The 16,132-nt window shown below is 39.6% G+C and overlaps 1 protein-coding gene across 2 annotated transcripts in view; it reads right to left on the reverse strand.

Annotated features, from left to right (window-relative positions):
• Positions 1–2,605: 2,605 nt before the first annotated feature.
• Positions 2,606–16,132, reverse strand: part of BCO2 (beta-carotene oxygenase 2) — a 35,607-nt gene continuing 22,080 nt past the window's right edge. For both annotated transcript variants that reach the window (XM_046016324.1, XM_046016323.1), the window contains exons 6-12: positions 13,735–13,863; positions 12,347–12,507; positions 11,261–11,428; positions 6,346–6,483; positions 4,654–4,836; positions 3,876–3,986; positions 2,606–2,825 (exon numbers count right to left, since the gene is read on the reverse strand). In XM_046016324.1, the coding sequence (XP_045872280.1) occupies positions 2,712–2,825; positions 3,876–3,986; positions 4,654–4,836; positions 6,346–6,483; positions 11,261–11,428; positions 12,347–12,507; positions 13,735–13,863 (1,004 nt within the window). In that variant the 3' untranslated portion in view covers positions 2,606–2,711. The remainder of the gene's footprint in view (positions 2,826–3,875; positions 3,987–4,653; positions 4,837–6,345; positions 6,484–11,260; positions 11,429–12,346; positions 12,508–13,734; positions 13,864–16,132) is intronic.

The following is a 16,132-nucleotide window of genomic DNA, read 5'->3' on the forward strand; positions in this document are numbered from 1 at the left end:
TACCAGAAAAACCAGATTATTCAGAGAAAGGTTTAAAACATTTATAAAAATGGACTAAATTAGACTATAAAGGGGATTGGGCTAAGGGTAAAGCAGGAGAGTTAATTCTTCCTCCAAGACTAGGGGAAAAAAAAAATCAGTAAGCCAAATACATCAGGGCACTCATGTAGGGACATACAAGCTTAAGGAGCTCATGGGTAAACAGTTCCAGGTTTCTAAATTAGGGCGTATGGCTCAGGATATGGTTGATAGATGTGCTCAATGTCAGGCGGTAAATGCAGGAGGAACTAGGATGGGAAGAGAAAAAAGAGAAAGAGAAACCAGGAATTTATTGGGAAGTAGATTTTACAGAGATGAAACAGGGAAAGTATGGACACAACTATATGTTAGTTTTTGTGGATACCTTTTCAGGCTGGGTAGAGGCTTTTTCTGACAAACATGAAACGGCAGGAATGGTAGCCAAAAAGCTACTAGAGGAAATAATCCTAGGTTTGGGCTGCCTCTCGCAATTGGGTCAAACAACGGCCCTGCATTTGTGAATTCAGTCTCACAGGCATTGGTCAAGGCCATGGGCGCTAATTGGAAACTACATTGTGCCTACAGGCCCCAGAGCTCCGGACAAATAGAAAGAATGAACCGGACTCTTAAAGAGACCTTGACAAAGTTAATTCTGGAAACTGGTGGTGGATGGGTGGATCTCCTTCCCTTAGCCCTCCTTAGGGCACAATGCACACCCTACTTAAACAAGGTAAATAATGTTCAGAAGACCCCACTCCACTCTGCCCACGGCTATAAGAGGTTGCCCTAACAGAAATGACTGATCAGTCTGTACTCCAGTCACTGCAGGCGCTACAGTCTGTCTTAAAAAGAACCCACACAGGGATCTGAGCTGCCTGCACTGAGACGGAGATGGAAATAAGACCGCATCCTTACCAACTCGGAGACTTGGTTTGGATACATTGCCACTGAATGAAAAACTTTGAACCTCGCTGAAAGGGACCATTCACTGTCATCCTGACCACCCCCACGGCAGTAAAAGTAGAAGGCGTCAGGGCCTGGATTCATGCATGTCATGTCAAACGAGCCAAAAACAAGGACACCCCCCAGAAATGGGAGTCACTGCTGGAGGACCCCCACTAACTGTGGACTAAAGCTAAGACTCAAAAGGGTTTTATAACTTGGTCACTTTTAACCCTGTTCCTACCTAGCAGCAGCCAGGGGACACCTCATTGGCCCAAAACAGTCCAATAGAAAATCAGAAAAACAGCGGATGAAACAACACTCAAGGTTAACGACACCTCAGGTCAGCCTGTTTTCATCCTCAAGAACTGGCTGAAGAGTCAAAGAATTGACTAATCTCCGAAGAAAAGGGGGGAATGTTAGGGCCAATTTAATGTTAAAACCTGTTTAACTACTAGGGCCTGCTTAGCCAGAGCGACTCCGTATTGCCTAGGTAGCTATATTGTTGTTTACACCCATGGACTTCATTCCGGGAATAAACGCCCCAGTAGTTCCTGGTATGGTTCCGGGTATCGATTCCGGGAGTAAATGCCTTAACAATAGAAGTCACCTACCTTGGGTCTGCGGTTACGCCCTATACAACCAGCCTGTGAGATCGGGAGGGGGTCGCTCTCTTCGGAGGGGGCCCTGGCCTGTCAGTCTGACTTCCAATGCTTGGCATAGAATAAAGCTTCACACAACTTTCACTTTGTCTCCGTCTCGTTCCCCTGGCCGGCCAGTCTAACGTCTAATGCTTGGCATAGGATAAGGCTTTGCATAACTTTCACTTTGTCTCAGTCTCATTCCTTTGATAATGGACCCCAACAGCCTCTAAGCCTGACACAGCTGGCTTCCCCTCCTCTGTGAGCCCTAGAACCCGTGCTAACAGGCAGGCTGTGACACACAAAATGAGGTGCTTTTTAGAGCTCATATTTTATTATCTATGATTATTTGTATTTTTTCCTCTCAAGTGTGAGGACCTCTGTCACCCACGCTATCTGGTGGTAGTAAGGACAAAGCTCTACTTTTCCTTTCATGTACTCTTATTATCTAGTGGAAGAGATATCTAGTAAATACAAATTTAAAACTCTCTTCAAAAGGTTGTATCAACACTTGCTTAAATGTTTTTAAGAAAGAGCTCTAAGAAACTATAAAATCATTATTATCTCGATAATTCTGTTTTTGATTTGTTTTTAAAGATTTTTATTTATTTGACACAGAGAGAGAGATCACAAGTAGGCAGAAAGGCAGGCAGAGAGAGAGGGGGAAGCAGGCTCCCTGCTGAGCAGAGAGCCTGACTCGGGGCTCCATCCCAGGACCTTGAGATCATGACCCGAGCCGAAGGTAGAGGCTCGACCCACTGAGCCACCCAGGCGCCCCACAAGAATTCTGTTTTTTGTTTTGTTTTGTTTTTTGTTTTTTTTTTTAAGATTTTATTTATTTATTTGACAGAGAGAGAGATCACAAGTAGGCAGAGAGGCAGGCAGAGAGAGAGGAGGAAGCAGGCCCCCTGCGGAGCAGAGAGCTGGATGCGGGGCTTGATCCCAGGACCCTGAGATCATGACCTGAGCTGAAGGCAGCGGCTTAATCCACTGAGCCACCCAGGCGCCCCAAGAATTCTGTTTTTAATAGAAATTTTAAAACCAGGTGTCTATGGTTTGGAAGGGAAGGTGCCCTTTAAAGCTAGTTTCCAGGTGTTTCGAGTTGTTCCATCAGTCTGTTACAAAGGTACCATGGAACCCATAAGGCATTTGCACAGGAACTTCTGCTCGGCCCAGTTCTTCAAAGTTCTTGGCATCCAAGACTAGGAGAAAATTGTTTTCATTCTAGAACAGAAAGACAATACTGAAAATTCTTTTGATCGTGTCTTATGCCTTTTCCTCTGTATCCTCAGCACCTAACACTGTGACTTGACTATCCATTCATTCACTAAATGTTTGCTGAATGGCCAGACAAGCCTGAGAAGGACATTATGGCTGAAGAAGTTCATACTTAGAGTGAAGAAATTAAGTTGTTTATATTAATTACCTTCCTAGAATCTCTTGGAGTTTAAGGATCTTGTTACCTGCCCCTTTTCAATCTCCTAAGAGACACAGAAATTTTTTCTTCCAAATTAGAAATGCTACCATTTTGTGTTACTTTGGAGCTGTACAAAGGGTAGCATTACAAGGCAGACTGATATTTGCCCTGGTGTAATTATAGGAGTGGCAAGTACATTGTATGAGGACAAAGTCCTCCTAAGCCCATGACAGATACTAGTAATCAATCATGGCACTTTTCTCATCAAACCCTTAAAAAGCCTCAGAATCCTACACCCCAGGCAGCTGCTAATAACTGGTACTCAACCAGCCACAAAGCTGGTACTCAACCTATTTGCCACAAGACTGCTTTGGACAAGAAGTTAAGACATCAACGACTGAGACACCAGGGCTCACCACATAGACTTTCGGGGCACTCGGATGAAACTGGCAGCACAGACGGTGGCATGAACATCAGACTAGATGGCAGAAGACTGAGATTTCAACACAGGCTTTACCATTGTGAGATCTGACACCAGCTCTCCCAACTTCTCTAAGTTACAATTCCACATCCATAAAATGGTATCTAACAAAGCTGTTCTGATGAGTAAATAAGGTGATGTGTGTGAAAGTCGTCTGTAAATGAAATTCTATGCAAATGTATATTATGAGGATGATTCTATAAATAGAACCTTAAATAATAAGGCACAGATTATAATAAAAGAGCATGTATATATGAGGAGAGGAAGAAAAGGGAAAACGTGCTGCATTGGAATCAAAAACTGACAGCATCACTGAATAAAATCCTCAGAAGGCTCATTGCTACCTCTTTGACTAGTGATGGGGAAACACATCTACCTGGCCGGGGGTGATCACCACAGAGAGAATAACCCCACCATCTTCTTCACTGGTTCCTGGTGCAGGAACAAACACGGGTTCCGACGGGTAAAAGCCATCTTCTCTCCAAATCTAGAAGTCCCCCCAAAAAAGTATTTGATAGAAAGCTAGTTATGAGCAGGAAGTTTTCTAGGCTTTCGTCACTTCCAGCATGAATATGGGTCAGTATAATATTCTAACACTTAGAGAATCAGGCTCACTGAGTTGGGGTGGGGGTGCTTTTGCAGCTGCAGACTCCATCACCACCAAACACAACTTGTGCGATTATAATTTCCCATAGACCTGAAATATAAGTGTCCCAATAACCTGAACCCCATGATTTCTCTAAAAATAACACCAAGCATAGACTTGTTTTTCTGGGCTTGTGATTCATTTAAGATTCCCAAGACAGCATATACCCCTTGCCTAGGTGATTCCATGGTTCTCAAACTTAGTAAAAGTAAATGGCTGAGCTGCCTAAATATTAAAGAATCTCAAGAGCTACTTTAACAAAACAGAAACTAATTCAAAGGCAGAACAGGTCTTTTAAAAATTCAGAAAGGAAGGGGTACCTGGGGGGCTCAGTTGGTTAAGCATCTACCTTTAGCTCAGGTCATGATCTCAGGGTCCTGGGTAGGACTCTCTGCTCAGCAGGAGTCTGCTTCTCCCTCTCCCTCTCCCCCTCCCCAGCCCACTCATGCTCTCTCAAATAAGTATTTTTTTTTTTAAGAGTTCAGAAAGGGAAAAAGATTTTCATTACCATCAGTGTCTTATTCACCACATCAAGCTTGATCAGAGAATCCCCCACTAAATGCTGAAAGCCGCAGCCATAGAAGAAACGATACTTTTTGCCACTGAATTGGCCATAGTTGATCTGGGGAAATTCAACACCTCCTTCCTCCTCTAGATCCTCAGGATGTAGATTTTCATAAGAGCACCAAATCTAAAAGGGGACCCAAAAAGATTTGGAGTACTTGCTTACTTTCTCACTTATTTTATGCAGGGTAGGTCAGTGAAGGTGCTGAGAGTTTGTGACAGGACTTGGGAACTCAGACTTTAAGTCATTTTTTTCCCACTATTCCTCTTTCCATCATATGTATGAATGCATAAAAGATTATCAGGTTTTGGGGCACCTGGGTAGCTCAGTCAGTTAAGCACCCAAATCTTGATTTTGTCTCAGGTCATGATCTCAGGGTTGTGAGATCGAGCAACACGTCAGGTTCCACAATGAGTGTGGAGCCTGCTTAAGATTCTCTCCAAGGGGAACCCTCTTACACTGTTGGTGGAATGCAACCTGCTGCAACCACTCTAAGAAACAGTATGGCGGTTCCTCAAAAAGTTAAAAATAGAGCTTACACTATAACCCAGCAACTGTACTACTACGTATTTATCCAAAGGATACAAACATAGTGATTCAAAGGGGCACATGCACTGCAATGTTTATAGCAACAATGTCCACAAGAGCCAAACTATGGAAAGAGCCAAGATTTCCCTCAACAGGTGAATGGATAAAGAAGATAAAGAAGAATGTGGTAACTATGTGTGTGTGTGTACACACACACACACACACATAAACACACATGGTGGAATATTACTTAACCATCAAAAAGAATGAAATCTTGCCATTTACAATGATGCGGATGGAACTAGAGGGTATTAGGCTAAATGAAATAAGTCAGTCAGGGAAAAACAAATACTATATGATTTCACTCATATGTGAAATTTAAGAAACAAAATAGAGAATCATAGGGGAAGGGAAGGAAAAATAAGATAAGATTAAATCAGAGAGGTAGACCAGCCATATGAGACTCTTAACTCTAGGGAACAAACTAAGGGTTGCTGGTGGGGAGGTGAGTTGGAGGGATAGAGTAACTGGGAGATGGACATGAAGCGGGGCACATGATGTAATGAGCACTGGGTGTTACATGCAATTGATAAACCACTTACCTTTATCTTTGAAACTAATATAGTATGTGTTAACTAAAAAAAAAAAAAAAGATTTCTATCCCTCTGCATCCCCCATTTGCCCACATGCACTCTCTTTCTCAAAAAAAAAAAAAAGATCATCAGGTTTTGTGACTAAGCTGTCAGATGGCATACAAGGGGGACGTGGACTTTTTATTCTAATAAAGCTGAAACACTGAGAGCCACACAGTAACATGTGTATGGTAAGTGCAAATTACCTAAAAGGTGAAGATAATCAATATACTTCGACATGCCACAACATTAGAAAACTGCACCTATCTGTTTGAAAACACAAGAAGGAAAGGTAAACACAGTGCTCCCTCCCACTGTGACCTTAGCCCGTTCTTACCCTGCAGTTCTTGTGACCTTACCCTGCTCAGCTGAATGTTTTCAGATTTACTGGGCACTAAACATTGTGGAGAACAGCCAAGGAGTGAAGTAACATGACTAAAATTCAAAGTCCATCTAATGTCCTGTCAAAGCATACCTTTCCGTCAGCTTGCTTCACAGCACTAGCTGAAGAATAGGACAATGGGCTGAGGTTCTCTCCTTCAGGGTCACTCAAACTGACATGTAAGGGCAAAACAAACCGCCGAGGGAAAGATCTGCCTACTGAATTATAGACCTGTTCAGGAGAGACAAAGAAATAGATAAGAAAATGTCATTCATGGGATAACAGCATGTCCCAATAATTTATACCCAGTCAACTTTATTGGCATTCCTAAGTAATTGCATAAGTGATAATTTTCATTTATTCATTTATTCCACAAATATCTGTTGAGTACCTACAATAGGCAAAGCACCATTTTAGACTCTGGGAATGCAACAGTGAACAAAGTCTTTGGCTTCATGGAACTCACATTCTAGTGGAGAACGGATGATAATAAATAAGAATTAAAACACATATTATTAAATTAGTGTCAAATAAACAAATGATTACATAGCCCGAGGTCTGATAGTAATAAGTACCGGTAAGAAACATACTGCAGGGTGAGAGCCTACAGAGTAACAGAGTGCTTCCCTCTTCATGTTTAGTCATAATATATCTCTGCATGGAAAAGCATTACCTTAGTAGGACTGGGTTGCTAAAATGTGGCACGTTCTCAAGAAAGGTCTGTTTTCACGATTGATCCTTGGCTGGCACCTGAGAACTGAGCCCTTGGAATGCTCTGTCTCCCAAGAGTGGTTTTGCATGCCTGAGATCTTGAGTCATACTGTACTAGTTTGTCCAGACAGTTTACAATAATAGTGTGATTTATAAGGAACACTGCTGCCCTGTGGGCGTATGGAGCTTTGCTAACTGAGGGTGTGTAGAGGCTTTGTGCCCATACGCTGATCCCCAACAAAACCCTGGACAATCAGCTTCCCTGGCACGCAATATTTCACACAGGTTATCACAAGTAGGTAGAGAAATTAGGCGTGTCCTCTGTGACTCCACTGGAAAGGACTTGGAAGGGTGTAATAGGCGGTTTTCTCTAGACTTCATCCAGTGCACATTTTCATTTGCTGATTTTTCTAAGTCTGTGAACCAACCTAGTGAATCCCCAAACCAAAGGTGGCTCTGAGGACCCCCAACACAACCTCCCTGCAGAGGTCATGTTTAAGCAGGAGACTCTAACAAAATAAGTGTATTTTTTTTTCTGACAATAAGAATGCTTTACACATGTTTTCCTCTCTTGAAATACTTTAAGATGAGGGCAAACAATGCCATTTCCTATCATGCACCTGGTCCATATCATCTCCATCTCACACAGAAGTATTACTACTGAGTAAAGATTTTGTGCTATTTTTAAGCTTCACAAAGAGTTAGAGTTTTTAAAATTAATTTTAAATTTATTTAAAAAATTTTTCCTTTTGTACAACCATAGCTGAACAAAAAGAGACGGCCAGTAATGGTGAGTTAGGTAATGTGGATCAACTATCCCACTGAGAATAGCTAAAGAAGCTGAACAAATGTTTAGAACAGCTGTGCAAAGGCACTAGTGAGCTAAAAAAGGCAGTGAAGATCATCAGTAGAGCAGAGATTTGGAGGGAGAAGGAAACCCACAGGTAAACAAGATACTGGGGGAAATTTGTTCCCTCAGGATATCGGCTGCTTCCAGGAAAAGGCAGCTGAAAGGTTGAGAAAATGAAAGAATTTTTTAATTAAACTTTTTAATCTTCAGATCACTGCAGATTGGCATGAAATAATACAGAAAAATAAACAATTGATTAAAAAATGGGCAAGAAACTAGAAGAAACATTTCACCAAAAATATACAAATGGCCAATAGGTACATGAAAAGAGGCTAAACATCATTAGTCCTTAAAGAAATACAAATCAAAACTACAACGAGGGCACCTGGGTGGCTTAGTTGGTTAAGTGACTGCCTTTGGCTCAGGTCATGATCCTGGAGTCCTGGGATCGAGTCCCGCATCGGGCTCCCTGCTCGGCAGGGAGTCTGCTTCTCCCACTGACCTTTCTCCACTCATGCTCTCTTTCTCTCTCAAATAAATAAATAAATAAATAATCTTAAATAAATAAATAAATAAATAACCACAAGATACTACTTCACACTCACTAGGGCGGCTATTGTCAAAAACAAAACAAAAACAGAATCAAAAACAAAAATGACAAGTGCTGGTAAGACTGTGAAGAAACTGGACCCCGGTTCAAGGCATAGCTGCTGTGGACAATAGTCTGCAGTTCCTCAAAACAGTTAGATATAGAATTATCATAGAATCCAGCAACTCTACTTCAGGTATACAAAAATAATTCAAAACAGGGACTCGAATAGATATTTGTATGCCAACGTTCGTAACAGCACTATTCACAATAGTCAAAAGGTAAAAAACACCCAAATGTCGACTTACAGATGAATAAATAAAGAAAATGTAATACAGATATACAAGGAAATACTTAACTTTTAACAGGAATGAGATTCTGATACATATAACAACATGGATGACCCTCGAAAGGATTACACTAAATAAAATAAGCCAACACACAAAAAATAAATCTTGTCTGATTCCATTCATATTAGGTACCCAGAATAGGCAAATGCATAGAAACAGAAAGTAGAATAGAGGTTCCCAAAGTCTGGAGAGAGGAAGGAATAGGGACTTGTTATTTAATGGGTAGAGTTTCTGTTAGGGATGATGAAAAAGTCTGGAAATGGACAGTGGGTACGGGTGCACAATACTGTTCATGTACAAATGCCACTGAACACCTAAAAATGGTTGAAATGGTATTTTTTATGTTATGTATATTTTGTCACATAAAAAAGAAATAATGGGACGCCTGGGTGGCTCAGTGGGTTAAAGCCTCTGCTTTCGGCTCGGGTCATGATCTCAGGGTCCTGGGATTGAGCCCCGCATCGGGCTCTCTGCTCACGGGGAGCCTGCTTCCCCCCCTCTCTCTGCCTGCCTCTCTGCCTACTTGTGATCTCTGTCTGTCAAATAAATAAATAAATAAAATAAAAAAAAAAAAGAAAACAGAAATAATGCAGAGGGATCACATGTATCCTTCATCCAGATTCACCAATGATAATATCTTGCATAACTACAGTGCAATATCACAACTGGAAAATTTACATTGATATAATCCACCAATTTTATTCAGATTTCACCAGTTCAACACACACTCATGTGTGTGTGTGTATTTAGTTCCATGCAATTTTATCATGTAAATGCACGTGATCGCCACCACACTCAAGATATAAAATCACCACCAAGATCCTTCATGCTAACCTATTTTTAAAGATTATTTTTAAAGATAACTCCCCCACCACTTGACCCCAGCGGGTAGAGATTTTGACACTTTTGGTGAACTAGAGGGACAAAAGGAGGAGTTCAATGACTGCCAAAAAGGAGAAGCCCTGATAAACCCCTAGTTCTTTGGGTCAGGACCCCTTAAGTCAGCACCTAAGAGTAAGAATAAACAAGGAATAGTCTATCTCTTTCAGGGACTATACCCTGCTTCAAAATATTTCAATCCCTACATTGAAGACTATCTGGAACTGATCATATACTCTAGCAATCTGCCAGAAGCAAATAAAATTTTCTCTGGAGGAACATAATATCATCCTGGATCTCAAAATATCTCTACAATTTTTCAAACACAATATTCTGTATGCAATAAAAATAAGCGAGCACATGAAAAGACGAGAGAGCATGATAAAAAACAAAACAAAACAAGATAACAAACAACAGAAACAAAGCCACAAAGGATCCAGATAAAAGAAGCTATCAGACTTTAAGTATTCTGAATATGTTGGAGGAAATCCTCTTAAACTGAGCATGTAGCAGAGAACTGAAATTATAAAAGAGAACCAAATTAAAATTCTAGAACTGAAAAATGCAAAGTGTTTAAGAACTTAGTAGCAGGATTTAGTAGCAGGAAAAACAAAGCTGAAGAAAGAATGAACTGTAAGATAGATAAGAAAATATCCAAAACGAGATGCCTAGAGAGACACGAGGATGGTAAATACTAACCAGAACATAAGCAACAGATGGACAGAGTGAAAAGGAGTGACATATGTATACTGCAGTCCCAGGCAGAAGAGAAAGGATTTCCCAAATTTAATATTTAAAGAAGTAATAGGTGACATTTTTTCAAAACGAATGAAGGACATCAAACCATTGATTCAAGTATTCCTAAAAACACCCACATAAAATAAGCAAAAAGAAAGCCATATTGAGAGATACCATAGCACTAACAACAGAAAATCAAAGAGAAGATTTTAAAATCAGAGGAGGAAAAATGATCAACTTCAAAGGAGCAAGGCTTAGACTGACTACTAATTTCTCAACAGGAATCAGAATATAATCAAATATCTTTAAGTGCCAAAAGAAAATAACAACTTAAAATTCTTTATCCAATGAAAACATCCTTCAAGAAAGAAGGTAAAATAAAGACATTTTTTTAACAGGCAAAAATATAGATTTCATCAGCAGCATATCTGAACTAAAGGAAATACTAAAAAATATTCTTCTGTCAGGAAGAAAAGGATTCCACATGGAAGCTCACAAGACAGGGAAGAATTAAGAGCAATTGAAAGGTACAGATGTGGGTAAATGGGTAGTATGGGGAACCATGATCACATAAAGCAATACTGCCTTGTAGGGTTTAATAGAGAGAAAATTAAAATATACAAGAACAGTAGTGTATAAATTGGGAATATGGTAGAGGTACAGGGTCCAGAGTTCTTGGATTGTCTGCAATCCATCTCTTGGTTTTCTTTACTATAATTTTTTATTTATTAGGTATTAAGTAAGTACTTCAAATTATTTTTAAATATTAAATAAGTAAACGACAAAGCTGTGTCTTCAATGCTTCAAAACTATTCTCCTTATCTGCCAAAGAAGGAAGAGAAACAGCTAATTCCAAAGCCAACCAGAACCTGACAAATCAGAGATGTTTACCTGATCAAGCCCTGCCCCAGCTTTCCTGAGATTCTGAAGTTGGTAAGCTTCCAGGCTTCTTCCATCATCTTGACAGCACAAATCAAGTACCACACAGCCCTGGTCCTCAAAGGCATTGATTTGATGAAAAGTAACAAAAGGTTTACTGTAGTACATTCCTGGAAGAAGCTGCAGGGGGAAATACAAACAGTGAAAAAGATATATTTTGTTTTTTCTTTCCCTTTTTTTTTTTTTTTAGGGGACAGATCCACAAAGTTTAAATTAAAAAGGTTCCCTCCCCTTTAAATGACAGGCCTAGTAAGTGTAAAAAGTAGAATTTGGAATGTAGAAAGACATTTTGATTTAAGCATCCTTGTTTAGCTGTCACGTCGCATATTAAACAATGAACTGGGCTATCTGATACAAACCAATCAACGGTTACAACAAACTTAAAAGTCCTGATAAAGTATGGCCCAATGTTTTGAGGGATAAATAAATCCTGGAGTCTATCTTATATGATTAAATAGAAAATACTGCTACTAATTAGCTTATGATGAACGCTTTGAAAAAATGCACTCATTACCAAAAATAGGACTGTTGTAAAGAAATTAGGGTATAGTAAATTTAGGATATCATCTCTTTAAAGAGACTAAAAGAAGACAAATACAATAGAACTACTAACCAGGAGTATAGAAAGGCGTCTTGGACTTTGGTAGGATTATCACATTTACATATCAAGAAGCCACAGAAGTAAGCAATTAAAGTAACAGTGCAAAAGTTACAGGACCTCTGCATGAACAACATTCTCCTTAGCAAATACTACGATATGGAAAAATCCATACTAAAATGCGAAGGTTTCCTACATGCCACTTTAGTTAAGGCAGATAATTAAAAGTGTAAAACCATTTCTTACAACTTTCTAATATGCAGAACTCACTGTACTAACTAATAAGTGAGCCAGCCATATTGACTCTACAGAAAAAGGTAATATCCTTGATTAAGAGAGTCTTGAGCAAGCAATGCCCAGGGAAGGTAAAAAATCAACCACAGGAAAATGTGTCTTTATGTCCAATCATTTTCATGATGAATATACTCGAAATACTCCACCTGTCCAGTGTTCTTATCCACCACATGAAACCGTGTGTTATATTGGGGTTCCCAGCTTATTCCATCTGAAAAGGCCTTTCCCCGAATTCTAGAAGTGATCATTTTCCACAGATTCATCTTTAGAGGTTGTTCAATGAAGATTATATAGTTCCTTGTCATCCCTAAAAGGTTCCAGCAAATAATAAAACGTTATCCGGCAAATAAGAGTTCTCTGAAATGTGACAGTTACGGGGACTTACCTGAATGTCTGGACATAGTACTGCTGACCTAAGCAAAAGCCAGCCAGAAATAATCCTTCACTATTTCCCAGCTTTGCTTTACATATTTCCTGTTCCTACCTAAAAAAGGGAACTGCTTAGAACAGCTTGGGGTGAATGCCCTCAGCTTTTTATCTTTCTTAATTTTCTTTTCAAATTATTTTGGAACAAAGTAAAGAAGCATAATATTAAAGCGTCATTTGTGATTGAGGTGTTTATTCTGTATTCCATTTGCTATTTATACTGAAGGTAAGGATTCAGGAGGAGATTGGCTATAAAAGTTTAGAATGTAGAAAATAAATATTCCAAGAAAGAGCTGAAGCAATGAAACAGAATAAAAATTTCTCCCAAGAAATATAATCAAGACTTTTTCATGTATGATTCTTACCTGTGGCTTAAAGTTACCTAAAATTTTGAATTCTGTCAAATTTTTCACAAATGATTTTTTTAAATTAAGACTTTACTTTTTTTAGAGCAGTTTTAGTTTTGTAACAAAATTAAAGGGAAGGTACAGAGGCTTGTTATATACCCTCTGTCCCTAGACATGCAGGGCCTCCCTACTATCGACAGCCCCACCAGAGTGGTTGGTACATTTGCTACACCTGATGAACCTGTAAGGCTACATCAGAAGCACTCAAAGTCCATAATTTACATTACGGTTCACTCTTTTTTTTTTTTTTAAATATTTTATTTATTTGACAGAGAGAAATCACAACTAGGCAGAGAGGCAGGCAGAGAGAGAGGAGGAAGCAGGCACCCCGCGGAGCAGAGAGCCCGATGTGGGGCTCGATCCCAGGACCCTGAGATCATGACCTGAGCCAAAGGCAGAGGCTTTAACCCACTGAGCCACCCAGGCACCCCATTATGGTTCACTCTTGACGTTGTCAATTTTTAAATAACTGCTAGTACTAAAATAAATATGTCTTTTTAAGCAGTCGTTTGCCCAGGATAAGAAGTATGCGAGTATGCAACTAAGCAGAATAAACTTCACTGGTATTAAAATGCAGCCTTGGTCTCATTATCAGCATACTTTGAGGAGCTGTATAGACAGAGTATTTGCCCCAAACAGTTCTTCTGCTACACCGACATTAAGGCAGATGCCACTGTAATTTACCTTATCTCTGGCCTTACCGAAGCTATGATAGTAAGAAGGTTTCATCCTCTCTGCAGAGGCTATAGAGCATATCACCTGGGCTCCGTGGATTGTCTCCCCAAGATCCACCTTCTCTGGAGGAACCCGAATAACATTATAGCACGAACCTGGAAAACAGAGTCCTGTCTTGTTTTACACACATTCTAGAATAAAAGACAACCCTCGCGCTCATGGACTACACAAAAGCAGTTAAGAGATTTATACAATATATGCCTGATAGCCATATTTCATAAAAGGTTATTTCAAACAAAGTCTTGGATAAAAAAATACTAATTTTATGAAAGTCACATCAGGGAATGTTTTAAACCAATACACACAAAGTAATCAACCAACAGTTCATTGCATTTTTTTCATGATTAGTAGGTATGTTTATTGCATTTTAATGCTCTCAAAAGGTTATTACCCTCTCACTCCCTGAAGATGAGCTCATTCTCTACAGGAAAAGATTAGGTACCAGCCAGGAATATCCTCAAATTCTACTTGTCCCCTCCCCATTCCCCTATCTCTATAACTACAGTCTCCATTCGCCCCCACACCCCCTTCTTCTCTCCAGTCCTCTGGATCCCTGGGGTCTCTCTGAGTCCTGTCTCATCTTTTCTTATCAATGCATTCATGCAATCACCTTCATTCATGTAATCGTTCATCTTACTGCTTCATCAAGAATCAGCTCAGGCAACCACTCCTCAACCAGCACTCCCTGAGTCTTCCCCACCCCAAAGTTATTTGGTGCCCCTCCTCTATGCCCTGATTATATCCTATACAGTTACAATACTTATCTTACTGAACTATAATTTTGTGCTTGTTTATCTCCTTTCCAGTACACTGGTGAGTTCTTCAAGGGCAGAAACTGATTCCTCTTTGCAACCTCAGTACCAAGCAAGGACTTAGCATTCAATAGGCACAGTACAAATAGCTATTGACAGGTTAACTAACAACATTTTTTAAAGTAATTCAATGAATAAACAAATATTGAGATCACCTCAAATTATATTTCTGGTATTAAAATTGCCAATGCTGGTCCTGAAAAACTGGATCAATAGCCTACAGAATTTTGCAATCACTGAGCTTCTTTTGGAACAAAATAATCATATAGTTCTCTACTCATTTGTTCAGCAACAACTTATTGAGTGCCAACTATATTCCAGGCACTCTTCTGAGTGTCCTAAGTTTATCTTCCAGACAGTTCTATATAGCAGTGTGCAAATATACAAAAGGATCTTCTCTGATAAAGCCCAAATAAAGCATTCATAAGTAAAAATATAAAGTATGAGATGATGATAAGAACTACAAAGAAAAATAAAACAGGGAACTGGAATCAGGAGTAAGATGGAGGCCACTCTTTGCAATTTTCGATATGGTGATCTGAGAAGGTTTCACTAAGAAGGTGACATTTGAGGAAAGACCAGGAGGAGGTGACAAAGAGAGCCTTGAGAACACCTGGAGAATCACATTCCAGGCAGAGAGAAGAGTAAATGCAAAGATTCTTAGCCAAGAGTACGTCTGGAGAGTTCAAATTAACAGTCAGGAGGCCAGTGTGGCCCTGTTAAAGTAAACAAGGAGAATCCAAGGAGACAAGGTGGGTGGGTTAAAAGGGTAACTAGCTGATATGCTGAGCGTGAGCTGACATGGGACAGAAGCACGGAGACCCGTTAAGAAGCTATTACAACAATTCACATGAGAGAGGATGGTGGGCTCACACCAGAGTGCCAGCAGCAGAGGTCATATGAAGTGGCTGGATTTTTTATTTATTTTGAAGGCACTGCTGCAATTGCTTTTTGACCAACTAGATACGGATGTGCGAGCGACAGGTGGGAAGGATGATTCCAAAATTATCCTGAGCAACTGGAAGGATGAAGAATCAACTGAGATGGGGAGTACTTTAAGCAGAAAAAATCTAGGGAACAATTTCGAAGTTTGGTTTTTAGGTAAATTAATTTTGTAATGTCTATTAGACATCTTGTTAAAAACACCGAGTAAGCAACTGGCTATAAAATACTGGAGAGGTGTGAGTTGGGGATATAGATGTGTTCTGAGCGCTCATGATATATAAACAATGATGAGTTATAAAAGTGATAAAAGACAGGCTCTACAGTTCAAGAGTATCATATTACCATCTAACTGATTACATATATTTAATTAGTACTAAAAACTAGCTGGATTGATTAATGTTTAGAGGATTTTTGTTCATTTTTAAAAGTCTTTTTAAAATATATGGAAAGGCTAAAACAATTAAAAGCTTTTAACTTCTTAACCATAGAAATTACTGGCAAGCACTTTACTATGAGAATAACTACATTTCCTCCAAATACAACTTAGGTATTCAAGTTCCCTGCAGGTACATGTACATTTGAGTTCCAGTTCAAAAACTCCTCACTG

The sequence above is a fragment of the Meles meles genome, chromosome 8 (genome assembly GCF_922984935.1).
Source record: "Meles meles chromosome 8, mMelMel3.1 paternal haplotype, whole genome shotgun sequence".
In the NCBI taxonomy this organism is placed as follows: domain Eukaryota; kingdom Metazoa; phylum Chordata; class Mammalia; order Carnivora; family Mustelidae; genus Meles; species Meles meles.